The sequence below is a fragment of the Choloepus didactylus genome, chromosome 15 (genome assembly GCF_015220235.1).
Source record: "Choloepus didactylus isolate mChoDid1 chromosome 15, mChoDid1.pri, whole genome shotgun sequence".
Taxonomy (NCBI): Eukaryota; Metazoa; Chordata; class Mammalia; order Pilosa; family Megalonychidae; genus Choloepus; species Choloepus didactylus.
In genome coordinates, this window is record NC_051321.1 from 86,402,232 (window position 1) to 86,418,944 (window position 16,713).

Here is a 16,713-nt window from a genome sequence, read left to right on the forward strand (position 1 = left end):
ATAAGAAAAGAATATCGGTGGCATAAATAATGGAAAATAAGAAACAAAATGTTCATTATTTAGATAAAATGATTGAGTAAGTAGATCTCTAAAATAACTTAATTATTAAAAAAAAACTATTAGAACCAATAAAAGAGTTTAGTAAGATGTTGACACAAGACAAATATATAAAAACTAGTAATTTACCTTTATCCCAGCAATAATGATCTAGAAACAATAGAGTATCCCATTCAGAACAGCAAATGTGATAATATCCCTTGGTATAAAATAACTAGAAAGGCAAAAGAGCTAAAGGAAAAGGTCCTTAGCAGTCGCACGTGTCGCGCCTCCGCCCCACGTTTGCAATGCTCCTTCTGCTGCGCTGCCTGCCCCGTGCCCTGGGCTCCGCCTTGGGGCTGCTCAGCATGCATGCGGGGTCGGCTCGTGGGCCCGGCGGCTGTGGCTGCGGCTGTGGCGTGCTGCGCACGGAAGGGGACAAAGCTTTTGCAGAATTCCTGAGTGATGAGATTAAGGAGGAGAAGATCTAAAAACATAAGTCCCTCCCCGAGATGTCTGGAGGTTGGGAGCTGGAAGCGAACAGGAAAGAAGCTACATTAGTGCGGACAGTTGCTGGGGAAAAGGTCACTGTCACATTCAACATTAACAATAGCGTCCCACTCACACTGGATGGGGAGGAGGAGCCCTCACAAGGGCAGAAGGTTGAAGAGCAGGAGCATGAATTGATGTCAACTCCCAGTTTTGTGGCTGAAGTTACAAAGAATGATGGCAAGAAGGCCCTTCTGTTGGACTGTCACTATCCAGAGGATGAGGTTGGACAAGAAAGAGGAGGACGAGAGTGACATTTTCACCATCAGGGGAGTGAGCTTTCCGTCCACTGGCGAGTCTGGAAAGACACTAATTATATGCTCAACACAGACTCTCTGGGCTGGGCCTTGTAGGACCACCTAATGGATTTCCTTGTGGACCAAGGGGTGGACAACACTTTTGCAGATGAGTTGGTGGAACTCAGCACAGCACTGGAGCACCAGGGATACATTACTTTTCTTGAAGGTCTCAAAAGTTTTGTTAAGAGCCAGTAGAGCAGACACTGAAAACCATTTTTATGGCAGACTTTGGCCAGTAAACAAAACCTATTCTGAAGGCCAGAAATAATATGTGCTTTGAAATGATTATCATCCTAATATCATGGAAGACTTTTCAAATTTAAATTATTTCAATTGCACTCTTGTTTATTATTCATTTGTTCCTTCTCTACAAAACTTTTGTTTCTAGGTTTTTGTATAACATAAAGATGGAAAATAAATTTGGTTTCTCCCCCATCACCACCCCTCCAAAAAAAGAGCTTAAGGAAGAAAATTTAAGATTCTGTTAAGTTCATTAAACAACATCCAGGTGGGCAGAAATACCTACCTATATTCTTGGGGGGGGAAAGATTTAGTACAATAAAAATGCCAATACATAAACAAATTTACATGTCATTCAAAGCAATTCTCACCATGAAAATCTTAAAAAGAGAAGTGAGATAGTAAACAGATATGAAAATTAGAATGTTATGCTAATCAAAAGGGTATGGTGTTTGCCTCTGGGATTGAAAAACAGACTAACCCATAAAGTCCAGAAACAGACCCAAGAAAATATGCTTACATTTATTGAGTGCTTTCTGTCTGCCAAATGCCACTGTAGCCATTGAACTCACTGACTCTTCCCAAAGACCCAGTGAGGTAGGTACTACTAGTCTCCCATTTTACAGGTGAGGACACTGAGGCCTGGGGAGGCTGAATGACTTCTGCAGGGTGCAGAGCAAGTGGGCAGGGAGTGGCTGAATCCAAGTCCTGGCCCTAGAGTCCATGCATGTGGCTGCTGTCCTAGAGCAGCCTTGGGCAACGTGGCCATCATCAGTCAATGTGAAGACCACGCTACATAACAAATGAGACCGGGAGAGTTCAGCCCTTCCTCCAATCATGTATAATAATACATGGCAGATGAGTTAAAGCATAAAATTTACAGCAAAACTATAAAAATATTAGACAAAAATAGAGAAGTATGTGTGTAAAATTGGGGTGGGGAGGACCTTCCTAAGCAAAGCAGGAAACCCAACATTAGAAAGGGAAAACAATGCACATAGTTAAATAATAAAGAGCTAAAATCTTCTATGTGAGAAAAGCAATAGAGGACAAATGATAAATGCGATACATATAACAAATGGCCACTATTCTAATACTTAAAGAGCACCTTTAAATTAATAAAACAAAGAACCCCAGAGAAAAATAAAGCATATAAATAGGCAATTCAAAAAAAGAGGTGATGCGTACGGATAACCACCAAATGAAAATAGGCTCAGTTTGCCAGTGTTCAGGGGAATGTGAATTAAAACAATAGGGTCTCAGGGGTGATTACATTGTCAAAATTGAAAATATTGGTGAAGGAATGAGTAAAAGTGTATTTTCATATTCAGTTGGTGGGACTAAAAACTACTATAACATTGTGGGAAAGTATTGTGTCAGTGTCTCTTAAAATGAAACATGCTGATATGCTCCAGAAATCAAATCTGAGTTCTGGCAATTATTCTGATAGTAACGAAACACTAGTATGTAAGATGTTTGTGTAAGATTGCTTTGCACTACCAAAAACAAACATACAAGCTGGAAACAAGGTGAATGTCTACAAAGAGAGGAAGAGTTGAGTAAGTTATAAGGCAAGAAATATGTAGCAATTTAAGAATGAGGAAAACAATGAGGTACTATTTCACACAAATCAGATGGACAGGAATAAAAATGTCCAAAGAAATGAAGTGGTAATGGTTGCTAACATGACCACAGACATAGGGAACTGGTGGTTTGATGGGTTGAGCCCTCTACCATAGGTTTTACCCTTGGGAAGACGGTTGCTGCAAAGGAGAGGCTAGGCCTCCCTATGGTTGTGCCTAAGAGCCTCCTCCCGAATGCCTCTTTGTTGCTCAGATGTGGCCCTGTCTCTCTAGCTAAGCCAACTTGAAAGGTGAAATCACTGCCCTCCCCCCTACGTGGGATCAGACACCCAGGGGAGTGAATCTCCCTGGCAACGTGGAATATGACTCCCAGGGAGGAATGTAGACCCGGCATCGTGGGACAGAGAACATCTTCTTGACCAAAAGGGGGATGTGAAAGGAAATGAAATAAGCTTGAGTGGCAGAGAGAATCCAAAAGGAGCCGAGAGGTCACTCTGGTGGGCACTCTTATGCACACTTTAGACAACCCTTTTTAGGTTCTAAAGAATTGGGGTAGCTGGTGGTGGATACCTGAAACTATCAAACTACAACCCAGAACCCATGAATCTTGAAGACAATTGTATAAAAATGTAGCTTATGAGGGGTGACAATGGGATTGGGAAAACCATAAGGACCACACTCCACTTTGTCTAGTTTATGGATGGATGAGTAGAAAAATAGGGGAAGGAAACAAACAAACAAACAGACAAAGGTACCCAGTGTTCTTTTTTACTTCAATTGCTCTTTTTCACTTTAATTATTATTCTTATTATTTTTGTGTGTGTGCTAATGAAGGTGTCAGGGATTGATTTAGGTGATGAATGTACAACTATGTAATGGTACTGTGAACAATCAAATGTACGATTTGTTTTGTATGACTGCGTGGTAAGTGAATATATCTCAATAAAATGAAGATTAAAAAAAAAAAAGAAATGAAGTGGTGTTTGTGATACAGGAAATACCAATTCTGAAAAGCTGCTGCTTGGGTGTAAATTGCCAAAGCCCTTTTGGAAAACTATTGGCAGCATGTAGTTAACTTAGAATGCATGTGGGTGGCAATGCTATAAATCTCCTCAGAGATAACTACGTAGACTCACTCTTCCAGGAGAGTACCAGAAGGCACAGGAGGAAGCTTAGTGCAGCTTTGTTTGTAAGGGCTAAAAATTAAGGACAACCCAAATGTCCGTCAGCAGGAGAGTGGATAAATAAATGTGGTTTAGTCATGCAATGGTACACTGCACAGAAGCCAAAGTGGCTGAACCACATCTCCGTATCAGCTGGAGGCTGTTCAATGCAGATGATGAGTGAAAGGAGCAACTCACGGAATGACTAGATTAAATGATGTAAATTAAACCCATGAAGACTATGCTACACATTGCTGTATGTGTATATACACACCCTCACATACGCAGTAATGCATATATGTTGGGGTTTGGGTCTTTCCCTCTTCCTGCAGGCAGTGTTGCGTGCCGAGGGTCAGCCGGACTCAACGGCTCTCAGACACACTGGGGACTGTTCTTGGTTGTTGCTTTACTTCCAAACTTAGGTTGGAAGTCTGTCAGTTCATTTGAAAAAGGAAGTTCCAAGGTTGTGCAGACGGTGCAAAGTTCAGTGTTTCCTGAATGCTGGGCTGAAGAGGAAGCAGAGGGGAGAGGCTGCAAGGGCAGCTGAGTAGGAGGAAGAAAATAATGATGATTAGATCTAAGAAGGTGGCAAAATATCTCACTAGAAGACCCCTCTGCTCATTTCCCTAGGCCCTGCCCAGTGCTCCACTCCCATAAAATACAGTACCAAATCCTCCTCTCCTGGGGCTAAAGGGAGTATTTCCTTAAGGGTGTTCTGTGGAGTGCTAATGCTGCAGGATGCTAATAGTTGTATGCCAAATACTCTTGAGAAACTCCTGGTTAAAAGAAATTAACCACAGTTCATTACTACAGAACTTCTCAGAATTTTAAATGCTTCTGTGCACTGTGAACCTACAGAAGGAGAATTTACTAAGTTGTTTCCCAAATTTATTTTACCATGGGATCCTTTTTCTGTGGAGAAAATTTGGGAACAATATTCCAGGGCACACTTCAGAAAATGCAGGGTTAAGACAAAATGCCTCTAAGATTAATTTAACTTATCAGCCAATCACACCTTAGTCTGAATTAGTGGCGAAATGCTAAGGCTTGCTGTTACTCAGCTAACAGGACACAAACTAGCCTGATTCTCTGAGACCTGTCTAACATCAGAGTGATCCAGGACACCATTCTTCCTCAAAGCCAGAGTATATTGAGTGCTCTCTGTGGGACTCTGCCAGAGGTGGTTGAGGTTGGGAGGAAAGCAGAGGAAGGAGTATAGAAGCAAATATCCTTTGGGATGAAGGGCGAAGCACTCAGACAATGCAGTATGCACCGTACCAAGTATAAAAGCCTCAAAAGACATTATTATGGTGCCTGAGTTGAGAGGTTTGCACACAAAAATTCTAAAGCAAATCAAGAATTCATATATCCTTAAGAACACCCATGTATAAAATTACTCTGCCAATACCTGCTGCTAGAGAAATGAAAGTTTTATTTTTTAATCTTTTTATTGTAAATGGATTACATATATATATATGTATTACACACACACACACACTCATGCACAGAAAAATGCATAAAACATCCACAGAACTTCCATCCCAGAATACAAATCAGCCCGTTACCAGAACCCTGGAATCCCCTTCTCCTGCTCCCACCCCAATCACACACACACCCAGGGTAATTAACATCTCGGCTTTTGATAATCCTTTCCTTGCTTTGGCTGATAGATGTACTACTATGTACAATAGTATAATTTCTAACTTTGTGGGCTGGCCAGACATTTGGTGGCTGGCTTCTTTCCTTCATGACTGCATTTGGGAGGTTGCTCCATGTTGCTATGTGTAGCACTAGTTGTTTGACTTTCCTTGCTGTACAGAATCTGCCACAATTTATTTATCTATTCTACTGTTTCTACTTTTTGGTTACCGTAAAGGTGGTTATGAATATCTACATAGTCACATATATTCACAGAACATCTGTATCTGTATATCTGGGGACACACGCATGAGAATTTGTATCTGGGGATGGAATCCAGGGGTAGATCAAAATGTCGCTTCAACTTTACCAGATGATGCCAAACTGTTTCCACAGAGGTTGTATCAATCATACCCCAGCAGGCATAGTGAAACTGTTTAATCTCGCCCAGGCATTGTGAAACTGTTTAATCATCGCCCATCTGGGGTGGGTATGCTTGTGTGTGTGTAATAGCTGGTCACCGTGATCTTACTTTTGATTTCCCTGATTCCTAAGGAAGGTGAACACCTTTCTGTGTTCTCGCTGCTCATACTTTGTGCAGGGCCTGCTCAAGTCTCTTGCTCAGTTTTCTACTGAATTGACAGTCCTTTTCTTACAGATTTGTCCAGTCCTTTATGACTTGTCTTTTCCTCTTCATTTTCTCTGTGAAGTGAACTTTTTCTCTTAATGAACACAAGTGCTTCCTTTCCAGGTAGTTGAACTTCTCAGTCTTTTCCTTTACCATTAATGTGCTTTGAGTCTTGTTTAAGAAATCTGTTTCCCCTGAGGCTGTGAAGAGTAATTTGCTATATTCTAAAAGTTTCATCATTAACACTTAAGTGGAATCAACCCTAAACCGCGTTTTCTGCATGACATGAGGTAGGAGACTTCTCTCCATCTCCCTGTTCCCCCCACCTGCCCCTCTGCCATCCTCCATCCCAGTGGGCGCCCGATAGCCCCTGCACTATTTATGAGGCGACTGCTCTTTCCCCACTCATTGGCAGGAGGTCAAGTTTCCTTATTTACTTGGGTCTGTGTGGGTCCTTTTCTAGCTTCTTGTTTCTGTTTTGGTGGAAATGACGATGGAACTAAAGATAAATGTTGATGCTGGGGCAATCAGACGTCAAAGCAGGAGATTTCTCAAAATTCTGACAGCAGAGGGGGATGGTATAAAGAGCTGAGGGTGGGGGGCTTATAAGGAACTAAGAGTGGGGGATGAGAGCCATCTTTATAAATTAGAAAAGTTAAAACAAACGGTACCATCCACCTATGACAAGTGTTTGGTAAAGAAGATAACTATACACTACTGGCAAAAACTGGTTAAATGTTTTGGGAGAGAAATTTGTCAATATGGATCAACAAATTAGACTATTTGATTTAGTAATTTCACTTCTAAGCATAAATCCTAAGGAAATACTCAATAATGCATAAAAAGTTTCATACACAAACGTTTTCTCATTGTTCATAATGATATACAATGAGAAGTATCGTAACTGTCCAGTGAAGATTGGGTGTTTATTAAGTAAATGATGTGCACTTGTATATATGAAAACTAAGACAATATTTAAGATGATATTTTAAAAACACAGGGAACTTATTCTTCTCTATTGCTAAGGGGTTGGGGGGCAGAATGCAAAGTTACATACACAGTATAATTCCAAATAAGTAAAAGTTAAAATGGATGAGTTGTGGATAATCTTCTGCCTCTAAGTTTCTCTGTTTCCTACATGATGTGCATCTTTGCCCTTCTTTAGCTTTGTCGAATTTATAAAGCAAAACTATGGACATACTCCGCGTTCCTTGAAATAAGCTTACTCTGCGGAAGAAACTGTAACGATGGAGCCCAGGCCGCTATGCTGTGTGGGATGGTTCCTTCCCTGCCTTTCCTCTGGAAGGGATCACGCACTCACACGTCTCAGGGGCCAAAGCGGGAAACGCAATGCGTGAAGCTTGACACAAGACAAGGGGCAGGCGGGGACTAGGGAAAATGGGAGAAAATGGGCAAAATGCTTCCTCAAAATTCCACAATGCTCCCCTAAAACACCTGCATGTGGTCCTGGGCTACCAGTTTCCAGATCATGGATTGTGATTATTTTTAAAATTGATTTATGAGATATAATCTACATACCCTAAAATTCACCCCTGAAAAGTATACAATTCAATGGTTTTTGGTATAGAGTTATGCAACCATCACCATAATCCTATTTTGTAATATTTTCACCCCAAAAAGGAAACTTGTAACCATTAGCAGTCACTTCCCATTCACTACCCCTGTTCCCCAGCCCTAGGCAACCACTAATCTATAATAATCTGTCTCTATGGATTTGCCTGCTCATATAAATGGAATCCAATTTCATATAAATGGAATCATATACCACATGGTGTTTTGTAACTGGCTTCTTTCATTTAGTGTAAAGTTTCTGAGGCTCATGTATGTTGTAGCATGTGTCGGGACTTCATTTCTTTTCATGGCCAGATAATATTCCATCGTATGGATACACCACATTTATCGATTAATAGGCATTTGGGTTGTTTCTACTATTTGACTATTATGAATAATGCAGCTATGAACATTTGTGTACAAGGTTTTGCATGGACATACGTTTCACTACTCTTGGGCATGGAATTGCTGGGTCATAACTCTGATAGGTTTAATTCTGTACTCCAACAACAACATTCCTAAACTGAATCCACTTCCCTATGGGAGTGAACCCATTGTAAGTAGGACCTTTTGGAGGTTTTAATTTTAGTTAAGGTGTGGCCCAACTGAATGAGTTTGGGTTTAATCCATTACTGGAGACTTTATAAAGCAAAAGCCACAGGAAGGAGCCAGAAACCAGAAGTCAGGGGGAACCCAGAAGAGAAAGGAGAGGACATTGCCACGTGATGGGGAGTCAGGATTCAAGCCAAGGAACTCCAGGATTGCCAGCAGCCAGCACCGGAGTGCTATAAATTTTGGGGATAAAGCAAGCTTTGCTGATATGTTGATTTTGTCCTTCTGGCTTCTAAAACCATGGGCCAATAATTTCCTGTTGTTAAGCCAACCCATTATTTGGTATTTTTGATAGCAACTCCGGCAAACTAAGACAGTGACTCTATGTTTAACATTTTTTGGAACTGCCAAACTGTTTTCCAGAGTGGTTGCATCATTTTACATTCCCACCAACAAAATACAAGAGTTCCAATTTCTCCAAATCCTCACCAACACTTGTTATTATCTGTTTTTTTTTTTCTAAATATTATAGCCATCCTAGTGGATATGAAGCAGTATCTCACCGTGGTTTTGATTTGCATTTCCCTAATGACTAATGATGTTGTGCATCTTTTCATGCACTATTTGGCCATTCGTACATCTTCTTTGGAGAAGTATCTATTCAAAGCCTTTGCTAATTTTAAAATTGAGTTATTTGTGTTTTTATATTATGCAGCTGTAAGAATTCTTTATATGGTCTGGATACAAGTTCCTTAACAGATATAGATTTGCAAGTATTTTCTATCATTCTATGGATTGTCTTTTTACTTTATTGATGATGATATTTGAAGAACAAAAGTTTTTAATTTTGATTAAATCTATTTTATAAGTTTTTCTTTTATTGCTTGTGCTTTTGGTGTCATCTCTAGGAAATTACTGTCTAATCCAAGGCCATGAATATTTACTCCAATGTTTTCTTTTAAGAGTTTTATAATTTTAGCTCTTACATTTAGGTCTACGACCTATTTTGAGTAACTTTTGTGTGTGGTGTGAGGTAGGGATTCAATTTTAGTCTTTTGCATGTGAATATCCATTTGTCCCAGCACCATTTGTTGAAAAGACTGTACTTTTCTCATTGAGTTGTCTTGGAACTTTTGTTGAACAGTAATTGACTATAAATATCAGGGCTTATTTATGGATTCTCAATTCTATTCCATTGACCTATATGTCTATCTTATGCCAAGACCACACTGTCTTGATTACTGCAGCTGTGTAGTAAGTTTTGATATCAGGAATTGTGAGTCCTCCAACTTAGCTCTTGTTTTTCAAGAATGCTTTGCTTATTCTGGGTACTCTGCATGTCCATGTGAATTGTAGGGTCAGTTTGTCAATATCTGCAAACAAAGCCCCTGGGATCTTGATAGGGATGGTGTTAAATCTGTACATCTGTTTGGAGAGTATTGCCAAATGTGGTGGTTTGAAGCTGTATGCACTGCAGAAAAACATGTTCTTAAAGTTAATCCATTCCTGTGGGTGTGGACCCATTCTAAGTAGGAACTTTCGTTGAGGTTTCTTCAGTTAAGGTGTGGCCCATGTCCATCAGGATGGGTCTTAATCTAATTACTGGAGCCCTTTATAGAAGGATGGAATTCAGACAAGAGAGAAAACACAGGAAGCAAGAAGCTGAAACAGAACCCAGAAGATAAGGGAGAGACGAGGAAATGCCACCATGTGCCTTGCCATGTGACAGAGGAACCCAGGATCACTGGTGGCAGCAGCCCAGAACACTACAGTCTTCAGGAAGAAAACAGCACCTTGAAGCTTTGATTTGGACATTTTCCCAGCCTCAAAACCATGAGCAAATAAATTCCCATTGTTTAAGCTGACCCATTTCATAGTATTTGCTTAAGCAGCTCAGGAAACTAAAACACCAACTTAACTATATTACGTCTTCCTATCCATGAACACGAGATGTCCTTCAATTTATTTAGATCTTATTTAATTTCTCTCAATAATGTTCTGTAGTTTTCATGTACAAATCCTGGACTTCTTTTGTTAAATTTATTATTCAGTATTTCAGTCCTTTTATTTCTCATGCTATTGTAAATAGTATTGTTTTCTTAATTTCATTTTCAGATTGTTTTTTGCTAGTGTGTAGAAAAACAACTGATTTTTGTATAATGATATTGCCACATTCCTGATTCATTTATTAGCTTTATTCATTTTTAATGAATTCTTTAGGACTTTCCATATACAAGATTGTGTCATTTGAAAATGGAGTTAGTTTTACTTATTTTACAATTTGGATTACTTTTACTTCTTTTTTTTGCCTAATTGCCCTGGTTAGAACCTCTAGTACAAGATTGAATAGAGGTTCCAGGATCAGGCATCCTATCTTACTCCTGATTTTAAGGGGAAAGCTTTCAATCTTTCACAATTAAGAATGAAGTTAGCTGTGAGTTTTTTGTAGATGCCCTTTATCACTTTGGGCAAATTCCCTTCTATTCCTAATTTGAGTGTTTTTTTTTTTCAACCATGAAATGGTGTTAGATTTTGTCAAATGCTTTTTTGTGCGTCTATTGAGATGAATGTGTAGTTTTTGCCTTCTATTCTATTTATACGGTACATTACATTAATTTATTTTTGGTTGGATTTGCATTCCTGGGATATATCCCACTTGACTCTGTGGTATAATTCTTTTCATATATGGCTAGAATCAATTTTTTAGATTTTTATTGAGGATTTTACATCTATATTTATAAGGGATATTAGTCTACAGACTTATTTTCTTTGATGTCTTTGGTTTTGTTACCAGTGACCCATAACAAGAGTTAGGAAGTGTTTCCTCCTCTTACATTTTTTGGAAAGTTTATGCAGGAATGATACTACTTCTTTCTACGTTTGGTAAAATTTGGTAGTGAAGCCACCTTGAGCTGGGCTCTTCTTTGTGGGTAGATTTTTTAAACTTTTTTTTGAAATAATTTCAAACTTATGGGAGAGTTGCAAAACAATACAGCTTCTGTACAGAGAACTCCAACATTCTTACCCATCCCCAGCCCAGATGCTCAGAGCTACCAATTTCAACATTTTGCTACATTTACTGTATCCTTCTATCTATCCATCTATCAATCCATCCATCTTTCTGTCCACCTATCTGGGTAGTTTTTAAATTCCTAATTGAATATCTTGTGATTGGTCTACTCAGATAGTCTGTTTCTTCTTCAGTCACTTTTGTAGCTTGTGTCTTTTTAGAAATTGGTCCATTTCATCTAAGGTATCTAATTAGTGGCCATAAAGCTGTTCACAGCATTCCCTTTTATTCATTGCAATTCCTCTGAGGTTGGCACTGATGTCCCCTCTTTCATTCCTAATTTTAGCAAGTTGAGTCTTAGCTCCTTTTTCTTGATCAGTCTAGCTAAAGATTTGTCAATTTTGTTGCCGACCACGCATTACTTTTATAAAGGCATTATTAAAAGAAGACCTAAAAAGTAAGGGGCACTCCCTATAAAGGGAGTTGGGACGTATTAAGGCAAATGCCAGCATGGTTGATCCGGTTTTTCCTGTAACCCTCCTCACCATCTCTGCCTGGAGTGGTAGGTAAGGAGAAGCTTGGGGTGTGAGAAGTCACCCAGGGAGCTGGTGCCTTGGAGACTTGCTAGCACAGATGGGCCATAAGATGTGTGCAGCATTTATTTCATACCATGTACCAGAGACAGAAGAAACCATAGCCCCAGGGACACTTTGTTTGAAGTTGCAACTCACCGATACTGTTTCTGCCGTGTTTCCAGTTCTGTACGTCTGTGCTGCTTGAGAATGTGGATTTGGTCATCTCTGGCCAGCTTTGCTGTAATGAAAAGACAAGTATGAGAAAAGCCTAAGGAAGAACACTAACAATATGCAATATTTCAGTGCCCCTCAAACCTTCTGCCCCCATGCTGAGAGCTTTCCTTGCATTTTCTCATTTGAGCCTCAAAACATTCTTCCCCACTCTATACCAAGAAAACTGAGGCTTGGGGAGGTTTGAATAATTTTGCCCTTGAACTTTGTCCAAGGGCACATACCTAACTAGTGGATTTTCAACTCAAGATTCAAATCCCAAGCTCTTAGACAATCCTTTTCCAAAGGCAAGTCCAATACCCTCATCCTCCCGTCAGCTCACTCGGTGAACTCAGGGCCCCTGCCCGTCAGTGCCGACAGAACAACGGCCAGATGTGTGAGCCAGGCTTGGTTCTCATCTGGCTTTATGGGTCCGTGGGGTGATGGTTCTCTGCCTCTTTCACAGGTGCAGGTTCTAAACACCATCCACTCTGCCCCTCCAGAACTGCCTCTGCAGCTGGCCACGGGCTTTAGCATTGCCTGAATGGTGAGACATACAGCTCTCACGTCCCTAAATCATTTGGTTGCTTGATGGAGAAATCTGTGACTTAAAACCCAAGGTACAGGCACCGACACTGTCCAGTGGAGCCCACAGATAGGACTGAAAAAGGGGCTCAATTCTAAAACAGATAGTGGACACCCCAAGTGCGGACTTGAGAAGAAATGCGACAGGGTTTGGACCTGGGCTCTGTCAATTAAAGCCAAGGAACCGCACGCAAGTTGTCTGTTTTTCTTATATGGGGACAATGTGTCTCAGGGTTGAGTTGAGATGGGGATTGAATGAGAGAATGCAGCGAGAGGCTCCACGAATTGCCTGGCTTGCAGTGAGCACTGACAAAATGGCAACAAGGCTTTTATCATAATGGCTTTTATCATAATGGCTTGGGGCTTCAGAGGTGCCTCATCTCTGAGCTCGTCCTTCTGCCGTCTCTCATTTCACCGCTGGAGCGGATGGCTAAGGGCAGGGCTGGCTTCTCAAGATCTTTAGAACAGAAGGGGCCCTATCTTGGTTCCTCCTTATACAGTCATCTAAAGTCAAGTCAAGCCCCAAGGAGGAGCCCACAGGGTCTCCTCAGAAGAGAAACTACAGTTGTGCTTCTCCAGCAAAACGTGGTGAAAGACTGGGGTTTTAAAACTTCCATTCCAACACACACCAATATTTTTGTAAACTATGATGAAAATTAATGACCAGAAAAATAAAATTAAGACAAAGATGTTTAAAAAATACAAGCCCTGTTTTTTATTATCAGATACAACAGTCATCACGTCATTCCCTCAGGTTGCTATGAAAGTTTCTAAACACCTACTCTCAACCTCCTCGTAGATCAGGAACCAAGAGTTCTCAGAACTCACTGGGAGCTGCTCTGGTCCACAGCTCCTCCTGGATAGGGACAGTTCCTGCCCGTAGACATGGGAACTGGGGTCCAAAGAGGAAAGTCAATGGGACACCTCTGTCTTTAACTCTGGGCATGTGAATCCACCTACTAAGGTAACTGGCTTGAGGACTTAAGGCAAGCGTCCTACTTGAGAACACCGAAGGCAAGCCAGGAATTGATTAATTAACTAGTTAATTAATATCAGCTCACATTACTGTAGGAAGCCCTGTTGTAAGCTCTCTACACCCATCCTCTCTCCTCCCAGCCTTTCCCTGGGGCACCGTGGCTCTGGGGCATAATGTCTCTTCAGCCACGCTGGCGTGAATAAGCCAGGACATGCAGAATTGAGACTCGCCTCATTTTAAAAGCTAATGGCTCTGCTTCTACTGGCTTGAGGCTGTTGGGACACTCTTCTCTGATGATTGGTGGAAATTCCAAGGCCATGGAGGAAAACAAAGCCTAGCAGAGTTCTGAGAAGCATATTCCCTATGACTGATATGGAGTGTCCTAGCGAAACTGGATGTCCTGCACATAGATGCTTCAGATGGCTAGAACCACAGTGATTTGCCACAACTAAATGCACAGTGGTGAAGTTTTAGATTTAAGAGGTTACAGTGTAAGCCCACATGTCTATGGCCAATTGTTTTTTTTTTTTAAGTTAGAGCAGTTGTAAGTTTACAGAAAAATCATCCAGAAAGTACAGAGTTCCCATATACCACCCTCTACACACAGTATTCCTTGTTACTAACATTTTGCATTAGTGTGGTAACTTTGTTACAATTGATGAAACAATATTATTATAATTATGCTATTAACTTTAGCCCACTGTTTACATTAGGGTTTGCTCTTTGTTTCATACAGTTCTATGTGGCCAATTTATTTTTGACAATGAGGCAAAGACCACTCAATTGGGAACATAGTTTCTTCAACAAATGGTGTGGGGAAAACTGGACACGCACATGCAAAAGAATGAAAGTGGGCCCCTACCTCACACCATATACAAAAACTAACTCCAAATGGATCAACAACCTAAATATAAGAACTAAAACTATAAAACTCTTAGAATAAAGCATAGGGAAATATTTTCAGGACCTTGTAGTAGGCAATGGATTCTTGGACTTTACATCAAATTCATAAGCAACAAAAAATAGACAAACTGAACTTCATCAAAATTAAGACTTTTGTGCATATAAAGACAATATAAAGAAAGTGAAAAGACAAACCAACAAAACAGGAGAAAATATTTGGAAACCATACATCTGATAAGGTTTTAATATCCAGAACATATAAAGAACTCCTACAACTCAACAACAAGAAGACAAACCAATATAAACATGGGCAAAAGATTTGAATAGACATTTCTCCAGAGAAGATACAGAAATAGTCAAAAAGCACATGGATAGATGTTCAACATCATTAGCCATTAGGAAGATGCAAATCAAAACTACAATGAGATACTACTTTACACCTACTAGGATGGCTACTATTTAAAAAAATTGAAAATAACAAGGTCTGGTGAGAAAGCAGAGAAACAGAGAACCCTCATACACTGTTGATGCGAATCTAAAATGGTATAGTCACTGTGGAAAATAGTTTGGCAGTTCCTGAAAATAATCTGAACATAGAACCACCACATGATCTGGCAATCCCACCTCTAGCTATATACCAAAAAGAGTTAAAAACAAGAGCTCTGACAGACATTTATACACAATTGTTCATAGTGGCATTATTCACGGGAGCCAAAAGGTAGAAGCAACTCAAATGTCTAGCAGCAGATGAATGGATAAACAAAATGTGGTACATACATACAATGGAATATTACTCAGACTTAAAAAGTAAGGAAGTTTTGATATATGCCACAACATGGATGAATCTTGAAGACATCATGTTGAATGGAATAAGTCAAACACAAAGGGACAGATATCGTATGATTCCATTTACACAAAAGAGCTATAATATGCAAACTCATAGAGATGGAAAGTAGAGTACAGGTTCTCAGAGGCAGGGGTGGAGGAGGACTGGAGCTTAATGCATACTTGGGGTAGGGTTTCCGTTTGGGATTATAAGACTGGATGGTGGTGAAGGTAGCACAGCATTGTGAATGTGATTAATCTCCCTGAATAATATGGTTGGGTGGCTGAGATAAGAAAATTTATGTTGTATAAATTTAACAACAAAGATCAACTAAAGAGACAATGACAATTAAATACAATACTTGATCCTGAACAGTATTTGATAATGGAGAAGAAAAGGCCTAAAAGGACATTATTGAGATATGTGAAAAAAAATTGGAATATAGAGTGAAACCTTCATATCAATGCTAACTTCCTTAACTTGATAACTAAACTAAAGGTAGTTACATAAGTGAATAGCTTTGTTCTTAGGAAATATACATGTGAGTATTATTCATTCAAGAAGCATCATGTATACAACCTACTCTTAAACATTCAAAAAACATAGGTAAATGATAGATAGAATGATATGGCAGATGTGGAAAAATTTTCAAATTGGTGGGTCTGGAAATCTGGGTGGAAAGTATGTTGGTTGGAGTTCTCTGTATGGATTTTGCATTGTTTTCACAATGGTTTTGCAAATTTTTTTAAAAATAAAAAGGTACAAGATCAACACCCAAAAATCACAGCGTTTCTGTATACTAGTAATAGATAATTGGAAGAAGAAATCAAGAAAAAAATTCCATTTACAATAGCAATTAAAAAGAATCAAATACCTAAGAATAAATTTAACCAAGGATATAAAGGACTTGTACACAGAAAACTATAAAACATTGCTAAAAGGACTCAAAGATGACTTAAATAAATGGAAAGACATTCCATGTTCATGGACTGGAAGACTAAATATGATTACAATATCAATGCTACCCAAAGTGGTTTATAGATTCAATGCAATCTCAATCAAAATTCCAACAACCTACATTACAGAAATGGAAAAGCCAATCATCAAATTACTATGGAGGGTTAAGGAGCCCCGAATAGCCAAAGCCATCTTGAAAAACAAGAAAGAAGTTGGAGGACTCACACTTCTTGATCTTAAAACATATTGCAAAGCCACAGTAATCAAAATAGAATGATACTGGCACAAGGACAGACATATAGACCAATGGAACTGAACTGAGAGCTCGGAAATCAGCCCTCACATTTATGGCCAACTGATTTTTGAAAATAGGGAAGAGAAGACTCAATTGGCAAAGAATAGTCTCTCCAA

At 39.6% G+C, this 16,713-nt stretch overlaps 1 protein-coding gene across 1 annotated transcript in view; it reads right to left on the bottom strand.

Annotated features, from left to right (window-relative positions):
- ALOX5 (arachidonate 5-lipoxygenase) overlaps positions 1-16,713 on the bottom strand; it is a 66,682-nt gene that overhangs the window by 39,389 nt on the left and 10,580 nt on the right. Inside the window, exon 3 of the mRNA XM_037804781.1 lies at positions 12,002-12,083. Within this exon, the coding sequence (XP_037660709.1) occupies positions 12,002-12,083 (82 nt within the window). The remainder of the gene's footprint in view (positions 1-12,001; positions 12,084-16,713) is intronic.